The sequence below is a fragment of the Anneissia japonica genome, unplaced genomic scaffold, assembly GCF_011630105.1.
Source record: "Anneissia japonica isolate Jap-2015-1 unplaced genomic scaffold, ASM1163010v1 scaffold287878_len99307_cov181, whole genome shotgun sequence".
Taxonomy (NCBI): domain Eukaryota; kingdom Metazoa; phylum Echinodermata; class Crinoidea; order Comatulida; family Comatulidae; genus Anneissia; species Anneissia japonica.
In genome coordinates this window covers 54,239-77,042 of record NW_022700624.1, presented here as the reverse complement: position 1 = coordinate 77,042, position 22,804 = coordinate 54,239, and the positions used below count along the sequence as shown (strand labels likewise).

The following is a 22,804-nucleotide window of genomic DNA, read 5'->3' as shown; positions in this document are numbered from 1 at the left end:
TAGATCTTTTTCAAAACATAACTGCTTTTATAACATTATATTGACCCATTAAACACAAAAACTGCTCTGGCTTCGGGGGCTTTGCCCCCGACCCCGCCGGGGCCATTAGGCAGGCCTCTGGACCCCACGCCCAGAGAACCCCCCCCCCCCTTGAAATGACCTGGCTACGGGCCTGTGTCTCCTGGATTTAACCATGTTTCAGTCAAAACACATAGATCAGAGTTATTTTCAAGAATGGTTTCTTGTAAGAATGTTGTTTTATTACATACAGAATGTGCATTAAACAAAAAACACTTTAAACCAATACTTGCATTAAGACCATGCTTAGCCCTAGGCCCATCAACTTGTCTTTTTCCTTGCCCTTTACGAACACCCTTTCCCGCACGACGTCCACGTCGTGTTCGTCGATGTATTTTCAGCTCATAGCATTGTTTTCACTTCACGAGCGATGTCCAGGTGCTTAGCATGCGATCGAATGCGTAAAAGCATTCCAGGTGAGTACTGGATAATGCTAGCTTGTTGTAGCCTAGGAAAATCAGATCCAAAAACATGGCCTAAGACAGCATTATAGATCAAAATCCAAGTCAAAAGTAGAAGGTACATCTTGATTGAAGAAGCACCAAAACAATTTTTAAATTGAGAAAATCGAGAATTGGCCAAAATTACTGAGTTTGGTGCAACTACTAACTTAGCGCACTCCTTTTCATAAATAATGCTGATGGATTTTTGCTGATTGATCACACAGATAATTTTTCAACCCAGCAAATTTTAAATAGCATCCAAAATCCTCCTTTTTGGAATGTAAGGAAATAGATAGTGCTTTTCCTTTTGTTGGATCGATTGTAACTCCTGATTGTAGCAACCCCAAAACGAATGGCACTTCAGAAATACAGTACAGTATACCAATTATTCTCTCAAACTTTATAATCTATCGTGTTGTTTGTGTTTTATGTTAACTTTATTTATTTTTTTAAATTATTTTATTTTATTATTTTTTTTAAGCGTACAGGTTTGGAATATTTTAAAATCTTTAAGTTAAATTATTTAAAGTTTTCTTTTTATTTTCAATGAAAAATAAATGCGATCTTTAACATCGGTCTTGGTACAATGTAAACCTGTAATCATATGACTACTTATACAGAATTTTACTATATTATAGGCCTAGACTAGGACCAGGCCTCCTACTATAGTATAGAGGCCTAGTCCAAGACATTGTTGCAAATCCCAACCCACATAAGCCTGGCCTATAATGCCTAACATATGGCTCGTGATCGCGGTACCCTACCAATAAAAATTAACAGACGCAATAAGAAGCGTTGTTCACGGCATTGGACTGCAGCGAAAATGATTCCCCCATCATTAATGGAACAGGCCCACGTCATGCTTGGCTGATTAGTTTTGATTTACATTTCGCAAGTCTAGTGCCATACGCAGCAAAAGTCAATTTCTAGTGTTGATGTAAAATGCATTTTAAACCAGGCTGGTTTTTGATTTACGTTTTGAACTAGAATCCATCCATTAACAACGGATGGATATCCGAGAGTTTTTGTATGAAATGTGGGATCCGTCAAGGATGCCACCTTTCAGCCTTGCTATTTGTTTTAATAGAATTAATGGCAATTAATATACAAAACAGCGCATTGTATCAAGGTATTGATCTACCATCATTTCATAAAACAGAGAATGTAAACATAGCTCAATTAGCTGATGATACTGTGTTATTTGCAATAGATAAAATAAGCATAAGCAATTTCTTTAAAGAAATCGAATAATTTTGTAGTGTTTCAGGTCTAAAACTTAATAAAACCAAAACCAAAGGTATGTGGATTGGTTGTAATAAAAAAAATTCCAATGATACATGTGGGATTACTTTTATTTAGGAACCAGTAAAGTTTCTAGGAATTTTCATCGGTTATGACAAGAAAATATGTAACACAAAAAACTGGGATGATAAGATGTTAAATTTAGAACAACTTTTAAAACTATGGGAAAAAAAGAGAGCTATCCTTCTTCGGAAGGATTACAGTAATCAAAATACTTGCTCTTGCTAAACTTGTGTATAATGCAAACATGATAAAAATGCCAGAATTAATTATTCCCAAGGTAAACAAAATTATATATAAATTCTTGTGGAATGGAAAAAATATAAAAAATAAAAAGAAACACGATCATTCAAGAGCTAAACAAAGGAGGTCTAAAAATGATAGACATTAATTATATGCTAGACTCACTCAAGTTAAGTTGGGTCAAACGACTTTTAAGTCCAGATCCCGGTAAATGGAAGTGCATTCCATGTTTTTATATGTACCCAGTAAAGTATACATTAGGTATGACCAACATAAATTTAGATAAGCATTTAGCGCTCAATAAAATGCGATCATGTTTAAAAATATATGATAAAGTACAATGGAACAAAATCGTTATTGGAAGCTATAGCGAAAGATTGAACGAAATGATTTCAATTTTTGACGTTTGTATTTATAAAGTTAAAATAATGAATAGATTATGTTTGAGGACAAAATGTCCTTGAGTGATGTTTTTATCTGAACTAAACAGACTAATTACATGTGAATTTTTAATTAATAAGGAAAAAGCAAAAAATAAATGGTCCATGTAAAAATATGTGATGGTTGACTTCTACGGAAGACACAATAAAAGAAAATGATAAAAAAATAAAATAAATAAAGAGTACAATAGTCGATGTCTGAACACCTATTATGAAGAACAGTAAAGAGACGTGTACTAAGTAATTACATAACAGATATATATTTCATACTATTATTTACTTAATATATATAATAACTGTTAAAATGTAGACTATATGTTATGTATAATATATCTACGTAGTTTAAGACATTATGATGAAATAAAAGTGGGACGATCCCACAAAAGAGAAAAAAATAATAATTGTTCGATTTAGTTAGGATACTATATACAAAACGGTACAACAACACGATTAACATATTTATTACGTGCTACATACTATTTAAATCAGTTTGGTCTAATTAAAATACCCTGTGCAAATTAATTTCGGAAAAATATAGCTAATATAAGAGAGAACAGAAACATTGCAATAAATATAAGATGAGCTGTTACATCATGTTGATTAGTAATTTGTCTTGTTCTTGTCGGGCTGGTGGTGTTCTCCCAACCTTTCATGATAGCATCTCTTGCACCTGCCCAAGTATGAGGTCCCTTAAGTCTGTACGATGGCGGGTAAGCTGGTCCGAAAAATACTTTAACAGCAAGCTTCGGGTCAGTTAGAAACATATCAAGAGTCGGTTTCACGCCAATATCATTGGCTAGTTCCTCTTGGTAGGGTACTGGAGCAAACTAAGAAAGAAAAATGTTTTTTTGTAAACATTGCAAAAAATCTTAATTAATTACATTTTAACCATGAATTTATCGTTAGGCCTGTATATGTACATTAAGGAAGCCACAGAATAAACAATCGAAGCTGTGATCCAACCGAATCGGTCCCCTAACCCCAGTTGGTCTACCTTTCCACACCCAAAGACCCCCCGCTTCAACCATTAATAATCCTGGATACGGCCCTGGCGAGCCAGTTACTTTCTCTTTTTTTTTTTTTTTTGATAGCTGAAGAAACTAGTATTAAAATCCGAGTTGAGTTGATTTGTTGTACAATCGTATTGTAATACTGACTATTTTACTTAAAAACGTAAATAACTTTGTAGTCAAATATTTTCTTGGTGACAACCGTAAAAAGTGTATCATATTTCTTCCTATCAATTTTTTTGGTATTGGCCTTAACTATTAAAAAAAATGGAATAAAATAAATGCTATATATAATCATTATAACCAATTATATACACCCTTTCTGCGGCGTTTCATTTTTCAATTAATCAGGTTTTTTTTTATTAATGTTAAACATTATTTAAAGATTAAATATTGATAAGTATGTTATAATTTAAGGATTACCTGTAATAATTTACCACCCCGTAGATTGAGTAATGAAGACTTATTATATGCCATATTAGTGACATTCAACACAGTAGTATAAGTTCAGTTCGCAGAGATTGGATTGGATTGGATTTATTCGGTGTAAACACCAAGGATAGCCCACGAAAGTCTAGAAGAAGACTTATTTGCAGTAGGGTCCTTCTGGTGGTGTTTGGGCAGTACACCGGGAGACAATCCTCTACTCTTTTCCGAAGAGTGTACTGCGTTCTTTAACGTGCACATGGGCCATAATGCACACGGGACCAATGGCTTAAACGTCTCATCCGAAAGACGGTGCGCTATTGTAACTTTATTTCAGCCCTCAAGCTGAAACACAAGGAGAGGTAGCGATGGGAATTGAACCGGGGACCTAGAGATCTCCACGGTTCAGCGAACACACAGCGGCTACCACCAGCTTAGCCGACTGAGAAACAATTCAGATACATCCAATGTCACATTGATAGGCGAGTATATGCCATGCGATGGGTGCACAAATAAAAAAAGTTCCAGCATACCGTATACAAATTGTTGATACACAGTGATTTGATTTGGATTAGGTTTGATTTGCATTTATTAATTTTTTTTTTTGCACGTGTACCTGTCTAAATTCAATGTATCCCAACTCTTTCCACACTCTTGCTCTGCTTATCTAATGCTTGTATTCATGTTTTTTTTTCTATTTGGTTGATGTCTCTAAATACCTATGTTGTAAAATCGTGTTGTAATACTAATAATGACTTTTTTCTTATTAGAAATATAAATGTTGATAAAAGGTGGTAGATCATATCATACCACAGTCAAGTATGGAGCCACAGTGATGTAGAAGTCGGATATTTTCTTAAAGGGTCAATCGTAAAAGGTGTTTTATATTTATGCCTATTGATTTTGTGCTGATGATTTTTGTTTCATTTGTGCATTGAATAAAAAAAACTGAGTATGTTATAAAGCAGACTATCACGTTAGATAATGTACGTTAGCAACAGATAAAATCACATAATTGATCAGGGATAGCGTATCATAGGCACTAACAGTATTTTCATGTGTTGGCCAATGAGGTTTTGTTTCTCCAAGACAAAACTATTCACCTGGATAATGGGATTAGCCTTTCTATATTGGCACCAAATCTATTGCATAGAAATAGAGGTATAACGAAACCTGGTTATAAATATTTTTAATATTAAAAAAATAGATTGTACTGAACGCTATCTTACCTTTATTTTTAGGTAGCCATATAGTTTTATCATTTTATCAACACGTTTTTTTGCGTGGATTTGACGAGCATTTACATCAGGAAGCTTCAATGTGCCTGAAAATACAGAAACAGTCCAGCGGGCTTGTAGCTCGTATACTGGTCCCTGTGAGCCAACGGCTCCGACGGCTCCAATGAAGGCAAGCGTTGTGTACTTCGGAGATAGAATGTGTTTGAAAAGCTCCATTTTTGTTTCTAATAACAAAAAAATAATCAAATAAAAGATTCGGCCAATTACAAAATAAACATAGTACGCCTACAAGAATTACCACAATGTAAAGGTAATACATTTCGTTTCATAAGTACCAAAAAGTATATACGATTATAATTAATATAATTACACTTAACAACAAACGGGCTAATCTTAATAATTCACATGAAAAGGGAAAATAGTAATAATTACCATCAAAAATTTCACGACTAATAAAGGGGAAGGATGTGTAGTATCCAGTTGCAAAGACGATTGTGTCAATATCTTCGATATACGTTCCATCAACAAACTTTACACCATTCTTTGTAAACCTTTCAATGTGTGCCTTCACTTTAAGAGTCCCATTGAGAATTCGATCTGGTAATAAGTCATTTACCATCATGCTTGAACTGAAGAAATTTTTCTTGTCTGATCTGAGGCTAAGATTATCTAGATCCATCCTCGACTCAACAAGACTGGTCAGCATTTTTGATCGTATAAATCCAGGAATCTTACATGAAAAACGACGGTTCGCAACGGTGTCAATTGGTATTCCATTCGGTCCTCGTCTTGGCAACACATAGCAGCCATTTCTGAGGCTGATGTATGTCTAAAAGACAAATAACTAAATAACTACCTTAATCATATCGCCTAATAAAATGGATTCAATATTTTAAGCGCCAGTTTTAACATAAATTTCAATGGGGTGATTATGCAACTGATTTATGGATATTTTAAGAAAGACTACATGTAAAATGTCAACAGAGCGTCTATCATAGGCCTACGTATTCAAAGTTTGTACCATTATGTTTGTTTGAATTGAATGAATATTTTGTGTACAAAGTATAACTAATATGTTACCGTATATAATTGTAGATAATGAAATTATAGTAAGGATTCTTACCGAATTTGTATGCTGACTGCATTGCGTAGCCAGATCCCCTGCAGAATGGGATGCACCTAATTAAAAAAAAATACAATTCATAATTAACTACTTTTGGCTACAATAATGTCACTATCGTAAAATATAGTAATGTTATAATACAATTTTGAATATTTTGTATTAATTATAAATTATTCTGGTATAGGAAAGCGTCTTGGTAGTATAATACATACCAACTACAAGTACATTCTGACCAACAAAATCTTCTCCTCTTCTGAATGTGTTGCTATGTATGATTTGACCTTTAAACTTGTCCATTCTTGGATATTCAGGGATTCTGCACTTGGAGTGCTTTCCCGTGCAAACCATTACGGCATCAAATACGTCAGTTTGTTCAACAAGCTGCTCTTGGTTCCTTTGTCGAACTGTAACATTCCATTGGCCAGTCGTTTTGTTATTTTCTGTTGGACTAACATCGACCACTTCTGTGTTAAATTTTACGTATTTCATAATATCATAATGTTCGGCATAGTCACGGTAGTATTTAATTACGTGATGAGTAGACAGATATGGCGGGTGTTCAGCTGGAAAGGCAAAGTCACTGAAACACATCATTTCCTTGCTGGAATTAGTAACAAGTCCATTGTACATGGCACTGGCCTCTCCTCTTGTGCCATTTTCACTGTAAATCCAAACGCCACCTGTAAAATACCATTCTTATTACTAAAATAAAAATCATCAGTATTATAATCATTATCATAGCAACGTTAAGGGCGATATTTATGTTTATCGTTTACTTATAGGCATTCTGGTCATATATAGGTATTTCAGTCGCCATGATGAGACTATATATATCACTAAATTTCTCTTTTCGTGTATTCAAAGGTTTTGGTCGTTATATAGACGTATTCAATTTATTAGTCCTTTTATATATATACAGGCCTATATATATATATATATATATATATATATATATATATGACACAATAGTACAAGGTCAAAAGCTAAGTTCATTTCTGTGTACATATTTCGCTTTTTAACAACGTTAGGACATCGATGTTTTTTGTCAATGTAGTAATTCTAAAATATTAGCTTTATAAATACAATTGGCACCTAGAGTATACACTTTGCTACTATTATGTTGTCTGTTCAAAATAAAATTGTTAATAAAAAAATAAAATAAAAATCAAAGAGAAAACAGGTCGTTGACGAACATTATGGAAAGAAATTCCCACACTTCGGTAAGCAGTTCTTGGCGTTAAGCAGAAATTTGGATATTAAATCGGATAATGATATGAAATTGCCGGTATCTTGACTTAAAATACCTGATCTAACCAAGTTACTAAAATAAAGACTTACTTTTAGCACATACTAGTTTGTTACCCCATAGTATTTGGGGTGTACGGTAAAAATGTCCCAAATGACAGGTAGGTAAAAATGGCCCCCAATAGTAAAATTCTGTATTAAAACTGATTTTTTAAAAATAATTATATGCATTTTTTTTTTCAAAAAATATAAAAATTTAGTCTTTAAAAAGAATTCAACATCAAATAAATAGCCATTTATATTTTAATTTTTGCAGGAATTACGGTACATATTCAAAGAAAAAAAAAACATAAGCCATGAATAACACTTTTTATTTTTTTTATATTTAAATGTTAAAAAATAGCAACAATTTAATCAATAAATCAACACAAATCATGCATTTATTAATACTAAAATGATTTATTTGTGGCCAATTTCACGGAAACGGAATCACAATTTTCCAGAAATTTAATCCGGGTATTGCTAAATCCGCAAAAATGGGTTGATATGAACATCAAATTATTTTTTTTAAGAAAAAGAGAATAATAATAATAATAATAATAATAATAATAATAATAATAATAATAATAATAATAATAAAATACTTAGCCCTAACAGCCGCCAATACAAAAAATATCTATTAATTAATCAATTAGCTAAAAAATAAGTTATTTTAGTTTTCAAATATGCATATGGTTTCTGTTGATTTATTAATTCAATTATTTTACAGCATTAAAAAATTATTTTTTTATTGAATTTCATAATTGGGGGCCATTTTTTATTTATTGAATCAATACTTGCTATTTTACAGTATTTAAATATTTGAAGATTTGAAAAAAATTCTTTTCTATTAATGATTTTTTTTCATTAGGGCCATTTTTACCAACTTGTCATTAAGGGTCATTTTGACCGGGGCCATTTTTACCTGGGCCATTCTTACCGGGGCCATTTTCCCTACATCTGGTATTTGGTTTATAAAATCATTATAGTATCCAAATGTCGTATTTGTAAATTGACAAGCATTATGTGAATGCTATGGCTTTTAAAACTGATAAATAAAAAGGTTATAAATTAATATTTTGTGGAACTGTTGAAAAATTGGAAGAAATTTGTATTTGACCTATCTTTTCAAGATAAAATTTAGGTAAAAATGTCCACTTTGACTTTTCTTTATCGTGAATACAATTATACCATTCTACTTTGAAAGCCAGCACTTGTGATCTGAAGTCAATCATTTTTAGACCACCCTCATTATATTCACCAATTATGGTCCTCCTTTTTATTTTTTGTTTTTGATATGAAATTAAAAACTATTTTTTCGACTTCATTGATGTCCTTCTCAGGTACATCTAGTATGCTCCAATTGTACATGATTTTTGAAAGTGAGGTTTTACAATTGTGATTCTTCCAAAAAAAGTTAAATGTCAGTTTCAGTGGATATTTCAACAAAACGTTTTAATAGTAAATACTTGTTAATTTTGTAAATTATTTTGATTTAAAAAAGTGGTGTTTTTACTTTATTTTAATGAAACCACAAGCAGGAAGCTGGCGGTGATTTGATTAGAACCGGTGCTACAACGCAATGTTCCGTTACAATAATTGATATATCATCATCATTCAACATAATATAATATAATCATTGTACATTGTTGAATAATATGTTAGATTTGAATAATTACAGTACCTATTTGAGAACTTTTCTCGAAGCAGATGGGTTGAAACTCCTCTTCCAGACAACTCTTGACTGATACTAGTCCACTAACACCAGCTCCAATGATGGCCACACGTTTCACAAATACCATGCTACTTTTCTGTATTAAACAGTCCTAAAAATTGTAACTGAAATTAATTAATAGAAAAACGTCAGTCAATGATTATCGCCACAGTCGTATTTCCCATCATTCGTTACATTATTGTTAAAAATGAAACTTTAGTTTACTACAAACTAAGTGGCCTAATTATTATTATATACATATATGAACACAGGAAATAATTATTCTTAGTCTGTCTACAAATTACAGTTATAAACTTTCATATAATATATGAAAGTTTATAACTGTAATGTGTAATTTGATATTATCAGAAATATACAAATATTGAGTTATATAAGATATACTTGATTTAATGAACAAGATGTAGACTACAAGATATTAGTTAAATACAATTGGCCATATTTTATCAATAACATTTAAACTATGTTAATAATGTATATGCCTAAAACATTGCTTTAATACTGCTTTAGAATTTTAGAAATAGTAAAATAAATCAGATAGTCATTTTATGCAATATATTAAATCAGGTTTTCTTTTTACTTTAACCAAATAAATATATGTGTGTTCTTAAAACAAATCTACTATCGGTAATGATACTGTCTACACGTACTGTATAACTATGTTAACCAAACTATTCGTTACACGAAATACACCAACTATCGTACTATACCACGACAATCACTTAAAAAGTCAACGTACTTACTCAGTCACCGATGTCAGTCTTTTGAATTAAGATTTGTAAAGAACCAGCTTAAGTTATAGTGATTATGGAGTGACGTACCACTCAGTATTCGGTCATTGACTGCAGTTTATTTGGAAAATTACTGTAACAAGTTCTCTGTATTATGATTGGTCAAAACTCACACAGAAGGCGATAAATTAACAATGATTTTTTTTATTTGCTGCAGTTATTTTTCTGTTGTTTTTTATTGGTTAGAATCTGCAGTTCTGTTGTATTAACACCATATCAAATAGTTCTTATAGCCTTCGCGCAAGCGTAAGTGGGCGTGGTAGGACATAAAAGTCACGAAGTAAAAATTCAGGAAAAATAACTTGATTCTATTCGATGCTATTAAAATTTGGACTTTAATGGTTAGGGTGAAGTTAAGAATTCTAATCAATGGGCTAAACTGGGCTCTGTGAAGGTCAGTAGATATTCAGTCTATCTGCCTTGTGTAAATTCCTTAAGTTGATAACGTAGATTGTAGACTGCATAATCATCCATTATACCAAGAGTGTAATTGGTTGTAATTAGACTTACAGTATATTTAAAGTAAAGTAGAGCTACTTAAAAGGTGGATGATTGAGGCGAGTCGATTGGACGGGCAGTTCAGGCAAGGACGCCGCAACCTACATCCATAATATCGGCACTGGCTCAAACGGCACGCTCGTCTAATGGTTCTGGAGATGGAACAAGTGTTGTATAACCCGTAGGCCCAGTGTACACAATTGCCTCATGTGCACTATAAGAAAACCCATACATCTTTCGACACAAGTAGAAATTAAGTTACCCCGGTGTACTGGTACATACAGCCTCTGTATGGACACGAAGAGAAACTTAGAAGAAAGCTACGCTTTGAGCGCTCTGTGTGATGTATGTATATATGAATGCAACCGTTCGGGAATATTTTTTCCATGATTAATAGAATAATTTATCAAAATAATTTTTGATAATAACATTGACCAATAGACACATTCGCCAGTGGTCCGATTTTTAGAGACCACAATGCTCAAAATGCATTGTTCGCTTCACTTATGGCTGCAAACTATAGCCATAATATCGGCGATGGTTCGAACGGCACGCTCGTCTATGGTTCTGGATGTGGAACAAGTCTTGTATAACCCGTAGGTCCAGTGTACACAATTGGTTCATGTGCACTATACAATACCCAGTACTGTACATCTTTCGAGACGAGTAGGGAGTTACCCTGGTGTACTGTTCCATACAGCCCCAGTAGGACATGAAAAGACCATTAGGGAGAAGAAAGCTACACTTGTAGTCTACTCTTTGAGCGCTCTGTGATGTATGTATATGAATGTAACCGTACGAGAATATTTTTTCTATGATTAAACAAACAATCAAAAAAATTCTCTATAACTCGTTTTTCGTCTGTGGCTTTTGTGGTTTTATTGTGAATGCACCGTATGACGTATGCCATTGATCGAAAAGTGTATATATTTGTTTTTTGTATTATTTTATCTGAAATGGTTACCACCATGTTTTGCAAATTATACATATGTTTCAATTGTATCCTTCAAAATAACTTTTAAAATATTCCAAAACTTTGAAAATAGTTAAACAGCTCTATTAATTCAGAATTACATCACTGTCTATCTATTAAAATGAACAAAAAAGTTCAACTAAGTTTGTAAAAAAATTCGACAGAACTTGGTCATTTTTAACATATTTTCAGTTAAGCATCACTCGTTTAACAGTGTGTGCTTATTGAGTTTGTTGTGTCGGACCTTTGTTAGGTCTTTTAAACTGTATTTCAATGTTTTATATGTGGTTTTCTTAGGATATTGACGATTTTCTTAGGACTTGCGCTTCGCATCGATAAAGGCGTGATATATGCGCAATGTATACCCAGTATTCAGCTTCCGTCCGGGGGACAAAATGCCTAGCGCCTGTAAACATCTTTGGAAGTATTGTGTGCATGTACTACAAAGGTGAATAGGTACAAGTACAATCGTTTAATGTCGGACTGAAAAAAACGACGACTCCAACACATCTTTATAATTTAACAAGCATATCATTTTTGAAAGCATAATATGCTCATTATCTTTTAATATTTTTTTTCGAAAATTTTATAAATATTCCTGCGCGTTACAATGCTGTAACCCCGTACAATAATTTACTACTGTATTTGTGTTTAATCCGTCAAATATAGATCAAAATTCATAATGTATGTCTTACTATACTGAATGGTTTTTGTTGCTGGTTGCCTTTTTTTTTTATGTAATCACTACACGTGACAAGTCATAACAATCCACTACCGTATCAGTCTTTGATACAGTACAATGCATTCGTCAACTGTATGGCACAACAATTCATTGAATTATGTACCATTCTTGGATGTCTCTGTTGGCTTAAACAATGACATCATCTCCACCTTGTTGTACTCAAGCCCACGAATAACTTTCAATATTTGGACTTATTAAATCATCCAGCCGCAAACGTACAATTTCTTCGCATTAAGTGAATCTGTTTTAATCCTTTAGATTACTACGAGTAAATATAGCATAAGGCATATGATTTTTAATTATTCAAATTACTCATCAAATCAACTTTTTACAAACCATCATTTAAGTCCTACGTGTAGAGCTTTTGTCTTAAAAACTTTAAGCTAGGAATTCATTCATTTCAATGTAATTCATTAGCCAACACAATTAAGAAAGATTATAATGCTCTCAACAACATTGAACCTTTCTTTCCTAATACTCCTGTTAGTTCTCAATATATGGTGAAAATGTAACATGTGAAATTATATTGGTGAGACCAGTACAAAACTAATCACAAGAAATCAGATAGGAGTAAACAATAGTTGTTTGTGAGTGACCACTTTTTCCACACACACACTATAAATAGGTTTTGTCAAATAGAGCTCTGTCCAGACTATAACTTTTATTTGATAAAAACATGCGACATCCTAAATATGATCAAGATGAAATCACATCATGATCATTATAAGCACATCATGTGTATTATAAGCCATAAACCAGGGGTTTTTCAAAGAAAATTTAGTGCGAAAGAGCTTTATGCCGTAAGACGTAAGACTATCTGTAGAGATAGACATTGCTCTGAGCATGGTGGACAGAAAGCAAATTATCATATCAGTTCACATATCAATGGAATCAATACAGATCTACACTTTGCTAGCTGATATACGTTTACTTGTCAATGGCAGACTGAACGGATCGTCATTAAAAACGGTCCGTTGCGTGTGCGTTGTGGCGTTGCATTCTTCATAGATTTGGGCGTCGGTCCGACGACCGTCGCGCGCATGCACTGTGTGTCTACCTTAAGAATTTAATAATCACTAATGATCGTAGCAGACTCTTTGTACTATAATATTCTCTTTAGTTGTGAGGAAGAAATTTCATTTGCAGTCATAGATGTCTGTAACGGATTCTATTAGTGTTTAATGTAACAGCGATCGAATCTCAGGCATTTTGCAAACTGTAAAATAACAATTCATTATAATTTTAGCGTGTTATAAACATTCAAATACAGGCGCAGCCTGTAGCCATGGGGGGTGGGGGGAGTTTATGGTTCGGGTGAACCCCCTTTTTTCTAGCGAACCCCCTCGAATTTTTGAATGAGTCCCACTCGGACGGAATGTCTGTTTTTAACTTACCCAGCATTAAATCAAAATTTAGCACCTAATTCATTATTTGGTCACCCGTTTTTAAATTGTAACCTGCGATACAAGCCTACATTCATAGAATATCTCAGCTTCAGAAGTTCGGAGATTTTTAAAATTGAACGCAACTCCAGCAAACCATGACTTTACGATGGCACAAGGATGGCAAACATCGATAAAAACCCGGCTGCCGTCTCAGCTTTCACTGACCTTTGGCTGAATGTTTGTAAGAAATGTACCAACCGGTAACGAAACCGGTCGCCGTCTACCTAGAGTAAATGGTGCCACCAAACAAAGCTAAAGTTGTGCGACTTAATCCACCAAATAGTGGATTGTGTGGTTAGTAAATTCCATAGCCATAGTGGCCATAGCGCACACTAAAACTATGTGCTGATGGAGCATTTTGGGGAAATTGACTCTCCCTTTTTCCATCCCAAACAAAATATTATTAATAGATCAACATGGTCTATCTCAGTCATCATAGCCAGTCACAAAATTAGGCTGGGAAGTTTGTTTTTAAAACAGCAGACACACTACAGAACAGAGTGCGTCAAAACGAGTATTTGTTAATTTTTAGTGGTAAACGTTGTAGAATATAACTGACTTTTTTTCGTCCGCTGTTGCAAAGAAGAAAACGACAGATAGTCCTTTAAGGTGGGTTATTGATTTCAAAATCAATTAACCTAGCCTAGATGTTGACTAGCTAGGTTCGCTCCTCGTTCATTTAGAGACAGAATTATACCCCGACGACAACAAACTAGTGTAGGCCTAGGCCTAAGTACAGTAGGACGTACTACAGGTACTAGGCCTAGGCTTTTGTTGTAAAAGTTGAACAGGATGCGCCATAGGCCTATATTTAAAAAAATACATTTTGTTAATTATTATTGGTTGGCCTGGGACCTAGGCAGGCAGGCCAGCTTTACCGTCGAAAGTCCTGGGATTCGACGATGACGTCAGTGCACGTTTACAAACACCATTGATTAGAATGAAAATAGACGCGCTGAATTTCGATTTTTTTTTAAAGAAAGATAGAATTTATCGAACATTTATATATATAAAAACAAGATTAATATTGTAGAAATTGTATTTCTAAAGATGCATATAATTCATATTTCATTTGGTAGACAATAAATATTCAGGTAAGATATACTAAAAACGATTAATAATTCTGAAATGGCATCAAATCTCAGCTATTATTAATCAGTATGTATTATGTTAAAGTCTTAAAATAATAATTTCGAATTAGGCCTAGTATATAACAAATAATTGTAATTAAAGTTTAGTTTCTCATGATGTCAGATGACGTATTGAATATGATGCTATATTTTGGCCCTGTCAGTAGTAATGACAATATTTGTGCTTTTTTTTAGCCATGTAGTAAAATAGTACTATTATTTTTAGTGTACAAAATGAGAGTCAAGAAGAAGTAGAAGAAGAAGAAGAATAGGAAGAGGAAGAGGAGGAAGAAGAAGAAGAATAGCTTTTTTTTTGTTTTATAATAATAAATGTGTTGAGTATATTGATATTGATTATGCGATGAGGTATTTTTTTATATCTTTCGGTGTGATTTAAACATGCCAATTCTCAGAAAATATTTTCTAATTTTATTATATTACCACATATTACCACCTTTTTAATACATAGATCTTTTTCAAAACATAACTGCTTTTATAACCCCCACCGTGGCCCTTAGGCAGTCCCCTGGACCCCACGCCAAGAGAACCCCCCCCCCCTTTGAAATGACCTGGCTATGGGCCTGAAATATGATGGAACGAGAAAATAATTCTGCTGGCTGTACACAGATTAAAATATCAAAATAAATGTCAGTACATTTGTTAAAATGAAAATTTGACAGCTGTGGTTATCAATATAATTTTACGATTCATGATAACTATTTATTATTCATTTTTTTATGGGTTTCAATGCGTTTTATGGACCGGTCACTACGACCATCATTACAATTTTACCCGTAGCCTCTTAGTATACTAAGGATATAATTTGATTTATAATTACAAGCAGGGAATAGTGAAATTGCAATTGCACAAGTAAATATTTTATAATAACACTGATCACGGATTAGATGAGTTACTAGTTTTAGGCGTGAAATATCCTCAAATTTGGCTTAACATGCTTAACAATTTTACTTAATTTGCTCTTTCTATTAAATCATCTTTAGAGTAATGGAATTATGCTAATAATCTCTTATTAGATTTAATTATAGGTTATTATTATCTTATTAACAATAATGATAATAATAATAATAATTATTATTATTATGAATATTATTTCTACTAATATGTATATGATTAGTGTTATTCTCATGATTGTTTTTATTTTATTTTTATTATTATTATTACTATTACTATAGAGAATCTTCTTATCACAATTATGTATCAACTTCAATTTTCACCCAAAATACTTACTGAGTACAGTACATTCTGTAAAATAAAAATAAGCAGCTTTAGTTTGTTATACTATTACTTGTAATTTGCTGTCTTGATGATATATTTATAAAAAGTGTAATTTCGAATTGTATATGCATTGCTAACTCCTTAGGAACTGGTAGAATAAAAAAAATACATATTAAAAAGCCGCAGTTTGGTTAACTATAATGCTATGCATAATAATATGTATAAGGAAAGGTAGTATTTAGGTAATAGTGAAAAAACCGACTCACTAGGTGCTATACGTGTACTGAAGAATTTCTAATTAGCTCAAACATTTAAAATCATAGAGCAAACATTTCAATTATACTTGTTTATCAAGGGTCTTAACCACATCCTAAACTTTAAACAACATTTGACAGATGAGTACATTTTATGTTTGGATTTAAGCTGGCATTACCCCATTTATGTGGTTTTCATAAGAGAGTTTATTAAATAATATTGGGTATGATAACATATCCTGTTACGTTGTCCAGTATAAAATGAAATAGATTTTATATAAACAAAAAATAAAATAAAATAAAAATGAGCGAGGTCACTGTGCTTGTACAACAAATATTTAACAAATTTATGTCATCACTGAAATACATGAATGGATGGATGGATTTATTCGGTGGCGTTAGAGCCCTTGGAAGTGAAAAATCAGCTCCAAATACGGGAAAAAACAGGAATTCACGTTGAAAACGTGTATTTTAGTCTCTGCCGATTGTCCAGAACATCTACTGTTTTAAAAATTAGAATAATCTTGTAGGTAACAAACATTTTGGTAGGTATATAATTTTATTGAATAACTATGAGAATTTTGAGAGCCAACAAAATAAACTCGTTTTCGCGTTATCCACAGATATGCGTCGCGTTTATGTTGCTCAAAACAAATCGTATTGCTATGTCTGTTTGTGAAACAGGGCATTTCCGAATATTGAAAGGTATAGAGTATAAATCTTATGAAAAACAAAAATCAAATCGTACTAAAGAAAATTATGGAGAAAAAAAATAGACATGAAAACCTACTCTTTGAAAGTCTTATTAATTTCAACTAATAGTCTCATCACAACAATGCCGGTGGGATAGGCATTGGCTCTGAGAACACTGCCCTGGGTCTAACTCAGAGCCACATAAAAGCAGGCCCGATGAAAGCCAGAGAGGAACAATAGGCATATTATTGGTAGTATATATTCCTCAGTCATCCGTACATTTGCAACTTAAATTTGAATCTTTTAAACTTAATTTTATCAAGTAGAGAGCATTGTGGTTGAGTTAATGTTTACAGGTTCGACAGGACACTATAGGCTAAATACGTAAAGATGGGGTTTCTAATGTTCCTGGAGCTGACATCATCCGGCCAAACCATTACTGAAACTTTTCTAATTACTATAATAACCAGAGCAGTCACTCTATAAAGTACATACCTCTGCCCAGTTCATAACACCGAACTGCTCTTTCTTGGTTTAACTTTTACTTGACATCGAGAAAGCAGGCAGTGAAAATAATACTTTATCATCATACATCAACATAGAATCTGGTGTTCCGCAAGGATCGATTTTTGGTCTTTTACTGTTCCTTGTATATATCAGTCCACTAAAACAAGATATTAAAATCAGCATTCTATGGGTTACCACATGTATGCAGACGATTGAATCCCACCATTGAAACCTTCACCATGCAAATTTGAAAATGGAAAAAATACATTGAAGCTGTACATCAGTGGCTTACTGTTAATGGTCTTGTTCTTAACATCAACAAGACAGATGACGTATATTGTGTTAATTGTGTTTTATTAATTTTATTTAATCTTATCGGTGATTTCTGAAATATAAATTACCAATTAAAATTGTATTTCAAATAAAATAATAATTCAGAAAAAAAAAACTGATTTCGCCTGTGCTCGAAACGAGGACCTTGTAGGTGTCAGACGATGTGATAACGGCAACACTACGGAATCCCACGATAGAAAATGAAAATGAAAAAAGATGATTTCTAATATATATTTTTAATTAATTAAAATTTTATTCCAGATAAAATATTGAAAGATTGATTTCGCCCGGGCTCGAACCGGGGACCTTCTGCGTGATAGGTAGATGTGCTAACCACTACACTACAGAATCACATTTTGTTTAACATTTATAAATTATTAATGAAATATATATAAATTTCATTAATAATTTATAAATGTATGTATTTTTGTCCAAAGCAGAAGTAATGTTACCAACAGCGTCAAGAATTGCATGTGTGGTGGAATACTCTTTCCGAAATCCAAATTGTGAGTTTGTGAAAATACAAAATGTGTTAAAAAATTCAAGCGTACGCGTATACATTATTCTTTCGAGAATTTTAGAGAAAACTGTCAGTACAGATATTGGACGATAATTCGATGTGTCAGTGTGGTCCCCTTTTTTGTACACTGGAATCACCTTTGCGATTTTCATATCTGAAGGTACCGTTCCCGTCGACAGAGAGAGGTTGAAAAGGTAAGTTAAAGGTGTAGCGATTTCAAAAACAATATTTTTCAGAAGATCATTTGACACGTCATCGAACCCAGGACTCTTTTTTGACTTGAGCTTACGAATAATATTATATACTTCTGCCTCAGTGACTGGGAAGATAAACATCGATCTAGGATTTGGATCACCCATGAACTTCCCTGGCAATATAGAAGTTGATGGGATCGTCTCAGCTAAATCGGTCCCAGATTTTGCAAAGTAATTGTTAAAAATGTGACTGATTTCTCTAAAATCCTGGATTAGTTTACCATTAAAGTTTATCTCCTTAATTTCAGACGATTTACTTTTAATATCAGAATTTAGTATTGATTACAAGGCTGTCTCTTATACACATCTAGATGTGTATAAGAGACAGATAATTTTTCTTAGCATAACGAAGGGCAATTGTGAGCTTATTCCTAAACTTAACATATGCTATCTTAGAACTGTTGGTACCATCTTTTTTCCATTTACAATATAACCGACACTTTTTATTTATCCGTTTAAGAAGATGCGATAACCGCTACACATCGGAATCCGAGGTTAAAATAGAAGTCATGATAGATAATTTCTATACGCGAAATATTATTATTTAGTATGATTTCTTTCGCGTTAGAATCGAGATTTTCTGCGTGTTATGTGAGAAAAAACGCGACACCACGGAATCCGACGTTAGAACATGAAAACGAAGATAGATGATTTCTCTAATATAAATTGACAATCAAAATTGTATTCCAATTAAAATAATTAAAGACTGATTCCGCCCGGGCTCGAACCGGGGACCTTCGTGTTGGGCAGATGTGCTAACTGCTCCCACGAAAAAGAAAGTATTATAATAGACGAGATAGTGTAAACAAAAATATATTTCAAAGTAAACGATGGGGTGTGTAAGTTATTGACATCCAGTATGTAGTAGGCCCTCAGGCTATTTTTTTATAAAGCCGTAGTCATAGTATATCACTTCTTTGATCTTAAAAATATTGCACTAACTAATTTGAGTGAATAATAATAATAATAGCAATAATAACAATAATAATAATAATAATAATAATAGTAATAATAATAATAATAATAATTAAATGAATATTATGTTAGTGATCCAATTTTAGTTCAATAAGAGTTGATACAACATAAATAAATGACAAATATGTAAATCCATTTTAAATTAATTGTTTTATTGAATTATATATAATTTATATCAATGTGTGTTGTTTACATAGGCCTAATAATATGAAGATTGAGAGTTATTAGTATTTTCTGATTTTTCTCCAAAATATAGTTACCAATTTACAGAAAGTGAACAGATGATATGAATTTAGTGTGAAACAAGAGAAAGTGAATTGTATTAAATATTCAATTTGCTTGTGTTTTCAGAAAGCAAGCAAAATAACAAAAGAAATAACAAGATTAAAAAGCAATCACTGGCTATAGATGGATATGACAAAGTAGACACTTCTTATAGCAGGTCTACTTTAAGCATACCAAAAAACACGAATTGTGGCAAGTAACGAAGAAATTAAGTATGAATGTTAAAAAAAAATGACTAAAACACAAAAGGTTGGCTATAAAATACTGGTAAAGTCAACCTTTTTTGCCCTGATTAAGTACAAACAATAGACCTATACAAACGAACACAACGCCCAAATCTGAACCAAATGCTGTATTAAGATGGTTTTATACCATTGATAGTCGATAAGAATAGAATGGTAATTATTTTGAATATAGGATTGTAAACAATGAAATCTTTTCCTATTTAAAACTTTTCAATTATCAACACAGCTAAATAAGGCCAATGCCTCCCAATGCTGTTTTTCACAGGAATATTTATCACTTAGTTTGAGTAGTTGATTACATATTATAAAAATGCTGTTTACATAATTATGATTTACAATTCCGATGACCTTTATTGCGCTAAAATTCAGAAAAACAACATAATTTTAAATATCAAAGTTTTAATACAGGACAATTATATATAGGTAACGCTGTATTTCTATTATGTTTTAACTATTTAAAAAGAATTATGCATAAACTCGGGCATTCGACCGTCGTGCGATGAATCCAACTCCGTCGCCCAGTAGCGATTTTTTTTCTCCGTACGAAACATTTACATAGAACTCCACTCGGGCCGTCTCGACTGAATCGACCCGAAAATCTCATATTGCAGAATTCAGGAGGTCAAAAGGTTATAAACAAGATAAACGTCTATAAAACAACTTCTGAAAGAACGTCGCTGTCTGATTTTCAAAAATAAAATACATTGATGTTACCATTCTAATACTAATGGGTCGTCCAAAATGACATAATATTTGATTGAGCTGCACGAGTAATGAAAAGTGTTATTTGAACTTGAGTTACACTGTGACAGTTTTTATTTTTTAGTTAGGTCTGGGTTTTGCATAATTACCTAGGCCTACTAGCTACTAAAAATCGCTTTCTGGGGAAAGAACAAGGAGGAAGGAAAAGCGTGTTTCTTCATCAAATGAAACAGTATGACAGTTATTTTCAAATTAAGAGAAGAGCTGAGAACAGGCAGCTCTAAAATACTAGATGCCATAAGACCTGCCAAAATGGCAGAGCACCAATGAATGTAAAAATGAGGCCTAAGCCTAGTTATTAATATTAGGCATAGTGTATCTGCATGTTCTTGATTACAAGGCTAGACCAAGTTAATTAATACCGAAATGATTGTTTATTATTATTATTATTATTATTATTATTATTATTATTATTATTAATTATTATGTTACTAAAACCTACATTAAGGGGAACTTAGACAATGGATAAATTAGAGAAATTAGAGAGTAAATAGTATCTGCAGGATATTGATTACAAGGCATAGGGCAAGGTAATTAATGCTAAAATGATCATTATTTTTATTAGGCCTATTATTATTATTATTATTATTATTATTATTATTATTATTATTATTATTATTTAACATTACGTTACAAGGATAGTTTGGCCAAGTTCAATAACGCCGGAATGGTATATTTTATTTATCATATTTTTCTTATGCACTCTATTTTTTATTTCATGCTTCAATTTTTTTTCCCATTTTTAAAAATAAAATTTCAATCAACGTCATGTAAAGCGTGACTGTTGGTGTCAGCCTAGGACCCTAAGGACCTAGGCCTAGTTTAGGGAGGGCCTGGGTAGGACTTACCTCAGCCTGTAGTTAGGCCTATAGTTTATCCTCTTTCTCTCTAGCCTTTGGTATTACTGTACCTATCTACATTTATAAAAGGGGGTACTAGCTGTTGCTGTTGTAGATATTATACTAACATTTAATAACATACAAGAAGGTCACAGTTAGTTACACACGTACATCCCATAAATCCGTAACAATTCATAGGCCTACCGTAGGTAAACATAGAAAGAGCAATGGTAGTAAAACTCGAGCGTCACGACATTGCGAAGCGTCTGCTCTTGTTCCTCGTATCGAACTCGAGTCGAGTCAATCCGAGATGGCCCGAGTGAAGTTTCATGCAAATATTTCGTACGGAAAAAAAATCGCCTCCCGGTAAGCGCAAGACGAAGCAACGCCATTTGCTGATTGTCGGTGGAAGTCTGAACGGATCGATGTCATTAGACTAGGACCTGACTATGATTTTTATGCAGTTAACCTAGGAGAGAATATCTTAACTGATATAACCCTAGGAACAATATTGGATGTGTACCAAAATCTGTATCCGGGACGAACAGCCAGAAATTGACCACACTGTTTTTTTAATGGCCACGCCTTTTTCGTTGGAAAATTTTCGTAAAAGAAAAACCCTTGCTTGCCAGATATTCAGATTGTCTAGCTTACCGTTAATGTAGCACATCCAATAAAAAAGGGGGCGTGTTTGTGTGTGTTTTTTAATATTTAAGCTAATTTCCATATGAACTGGATTAAGGTTCTGAAATTTAATCCCCTCATCATATGTGTTCTTTTTTATTAAAAGAAAACAAAATGCAATATGTTCATATTGTCTAGGCTACAGTTTAAAATAGCACTTCCAATAGAAAATAAAATCATTGGAAAAAAATCTATGAGTGCTGACTCATATATCAGAAAACACCAAGATATTCATAACAAAAGGGTGTGCGCTATACGCTTCAAAATGTAGAGTGGCGTTACGCTCGTCTCATGAATTGGTACCTTTTACTGCGGTGTA

The 22,804-nt window shown here is 32.9% G+C and overlaps 1 protein-coding gene and 1 non-coding gene across 5 annotated transcripts; both read right to left on the bottom strand.

Annotated features, from left to right (window-relative positions):
• Window positions 1-1,452: 1,452 nt before the first annotated feature.
• LOC117103399 (dimethylaniline monooxygenase [N-oxide-forming] 5-like) lies at window positions 1,453-17,789 on the bottom strand. 4 transcript variants are annotated; one of them, XM_033243939.1, is made up of 7 exons: window positions 17,577-17,789; window positions 9,272-9,426; window positions 6,516-6,983; window positions 6,304-6,359; window positions 5,613-6,009; window positions 5,172-5,404; window positions 1,453-3,333 (listed from the first exon to the last, which is right to left on the bottom strand). In XM_033243939.1, the coding sequence occupies exons 2-7, from the start codon at window positions 9,387-9,389 to the stop codon at window positions 3,025-3,027; spliced, it is 1,581 nt and encodes a 526-aa protein (XP_033099830.1). In that variant the 5' UTR covers window positions 9,390-9,426; window positions 17,577-17,789; the 3' UTR covers window positions 1,453-3,024. The 4 variants fall into 4 exon arrangements, with proteins under 4 accessions (XP_033099830.1, XP_033099833.1, XP_033099832.1 ...); XM_033243942.1 differs by lacking the exon at window positions 17,577-17,789 and adding an exon at window positions 10,063-10,858; XM_033243941.1 differs by lacking the exon at window positions 17,577-17,789 and adding an exon at window positions 10,059-10,074.
• A 410-nt stretch (window positions 17,790-18,199) lies between these two features.
• Trnad-auc lies at window positions 18,200-18,272 on the bottom strand. Its single transcript has one exon. It is a non-coding gene; the product is annotated as a tRNA-Asp (tRNA).
• Window positions 18,273-22,804: the final 4,532 nt, after the last annotated feature.

Excerpts from the sequence above, each read along its gene's own strand:
- LOC117103399 (XM_033243939.1), bottom strand. The coding sequence starts at position 9,389 with ATGGTATTTGTGAAACGTGTGGCCATCATTGGAGCTGGTGTTAGTGGA. Across the intron at positions 6,360-6,515 it reads TCAGAATGTACTTGTAGTTG|GTGCATCCCATTCTGCAGGG; the intron begins GTATGTATTATA and ends TTTTTTAATTAG. Across the intron at positions 6,010-6,303 it reads GCAGTCAGCATACAAATTCG|ACATACATCAGCCTCAGAAA; the intron begins GTAAGAATCCTT and ends TTTGTCTTTTAG.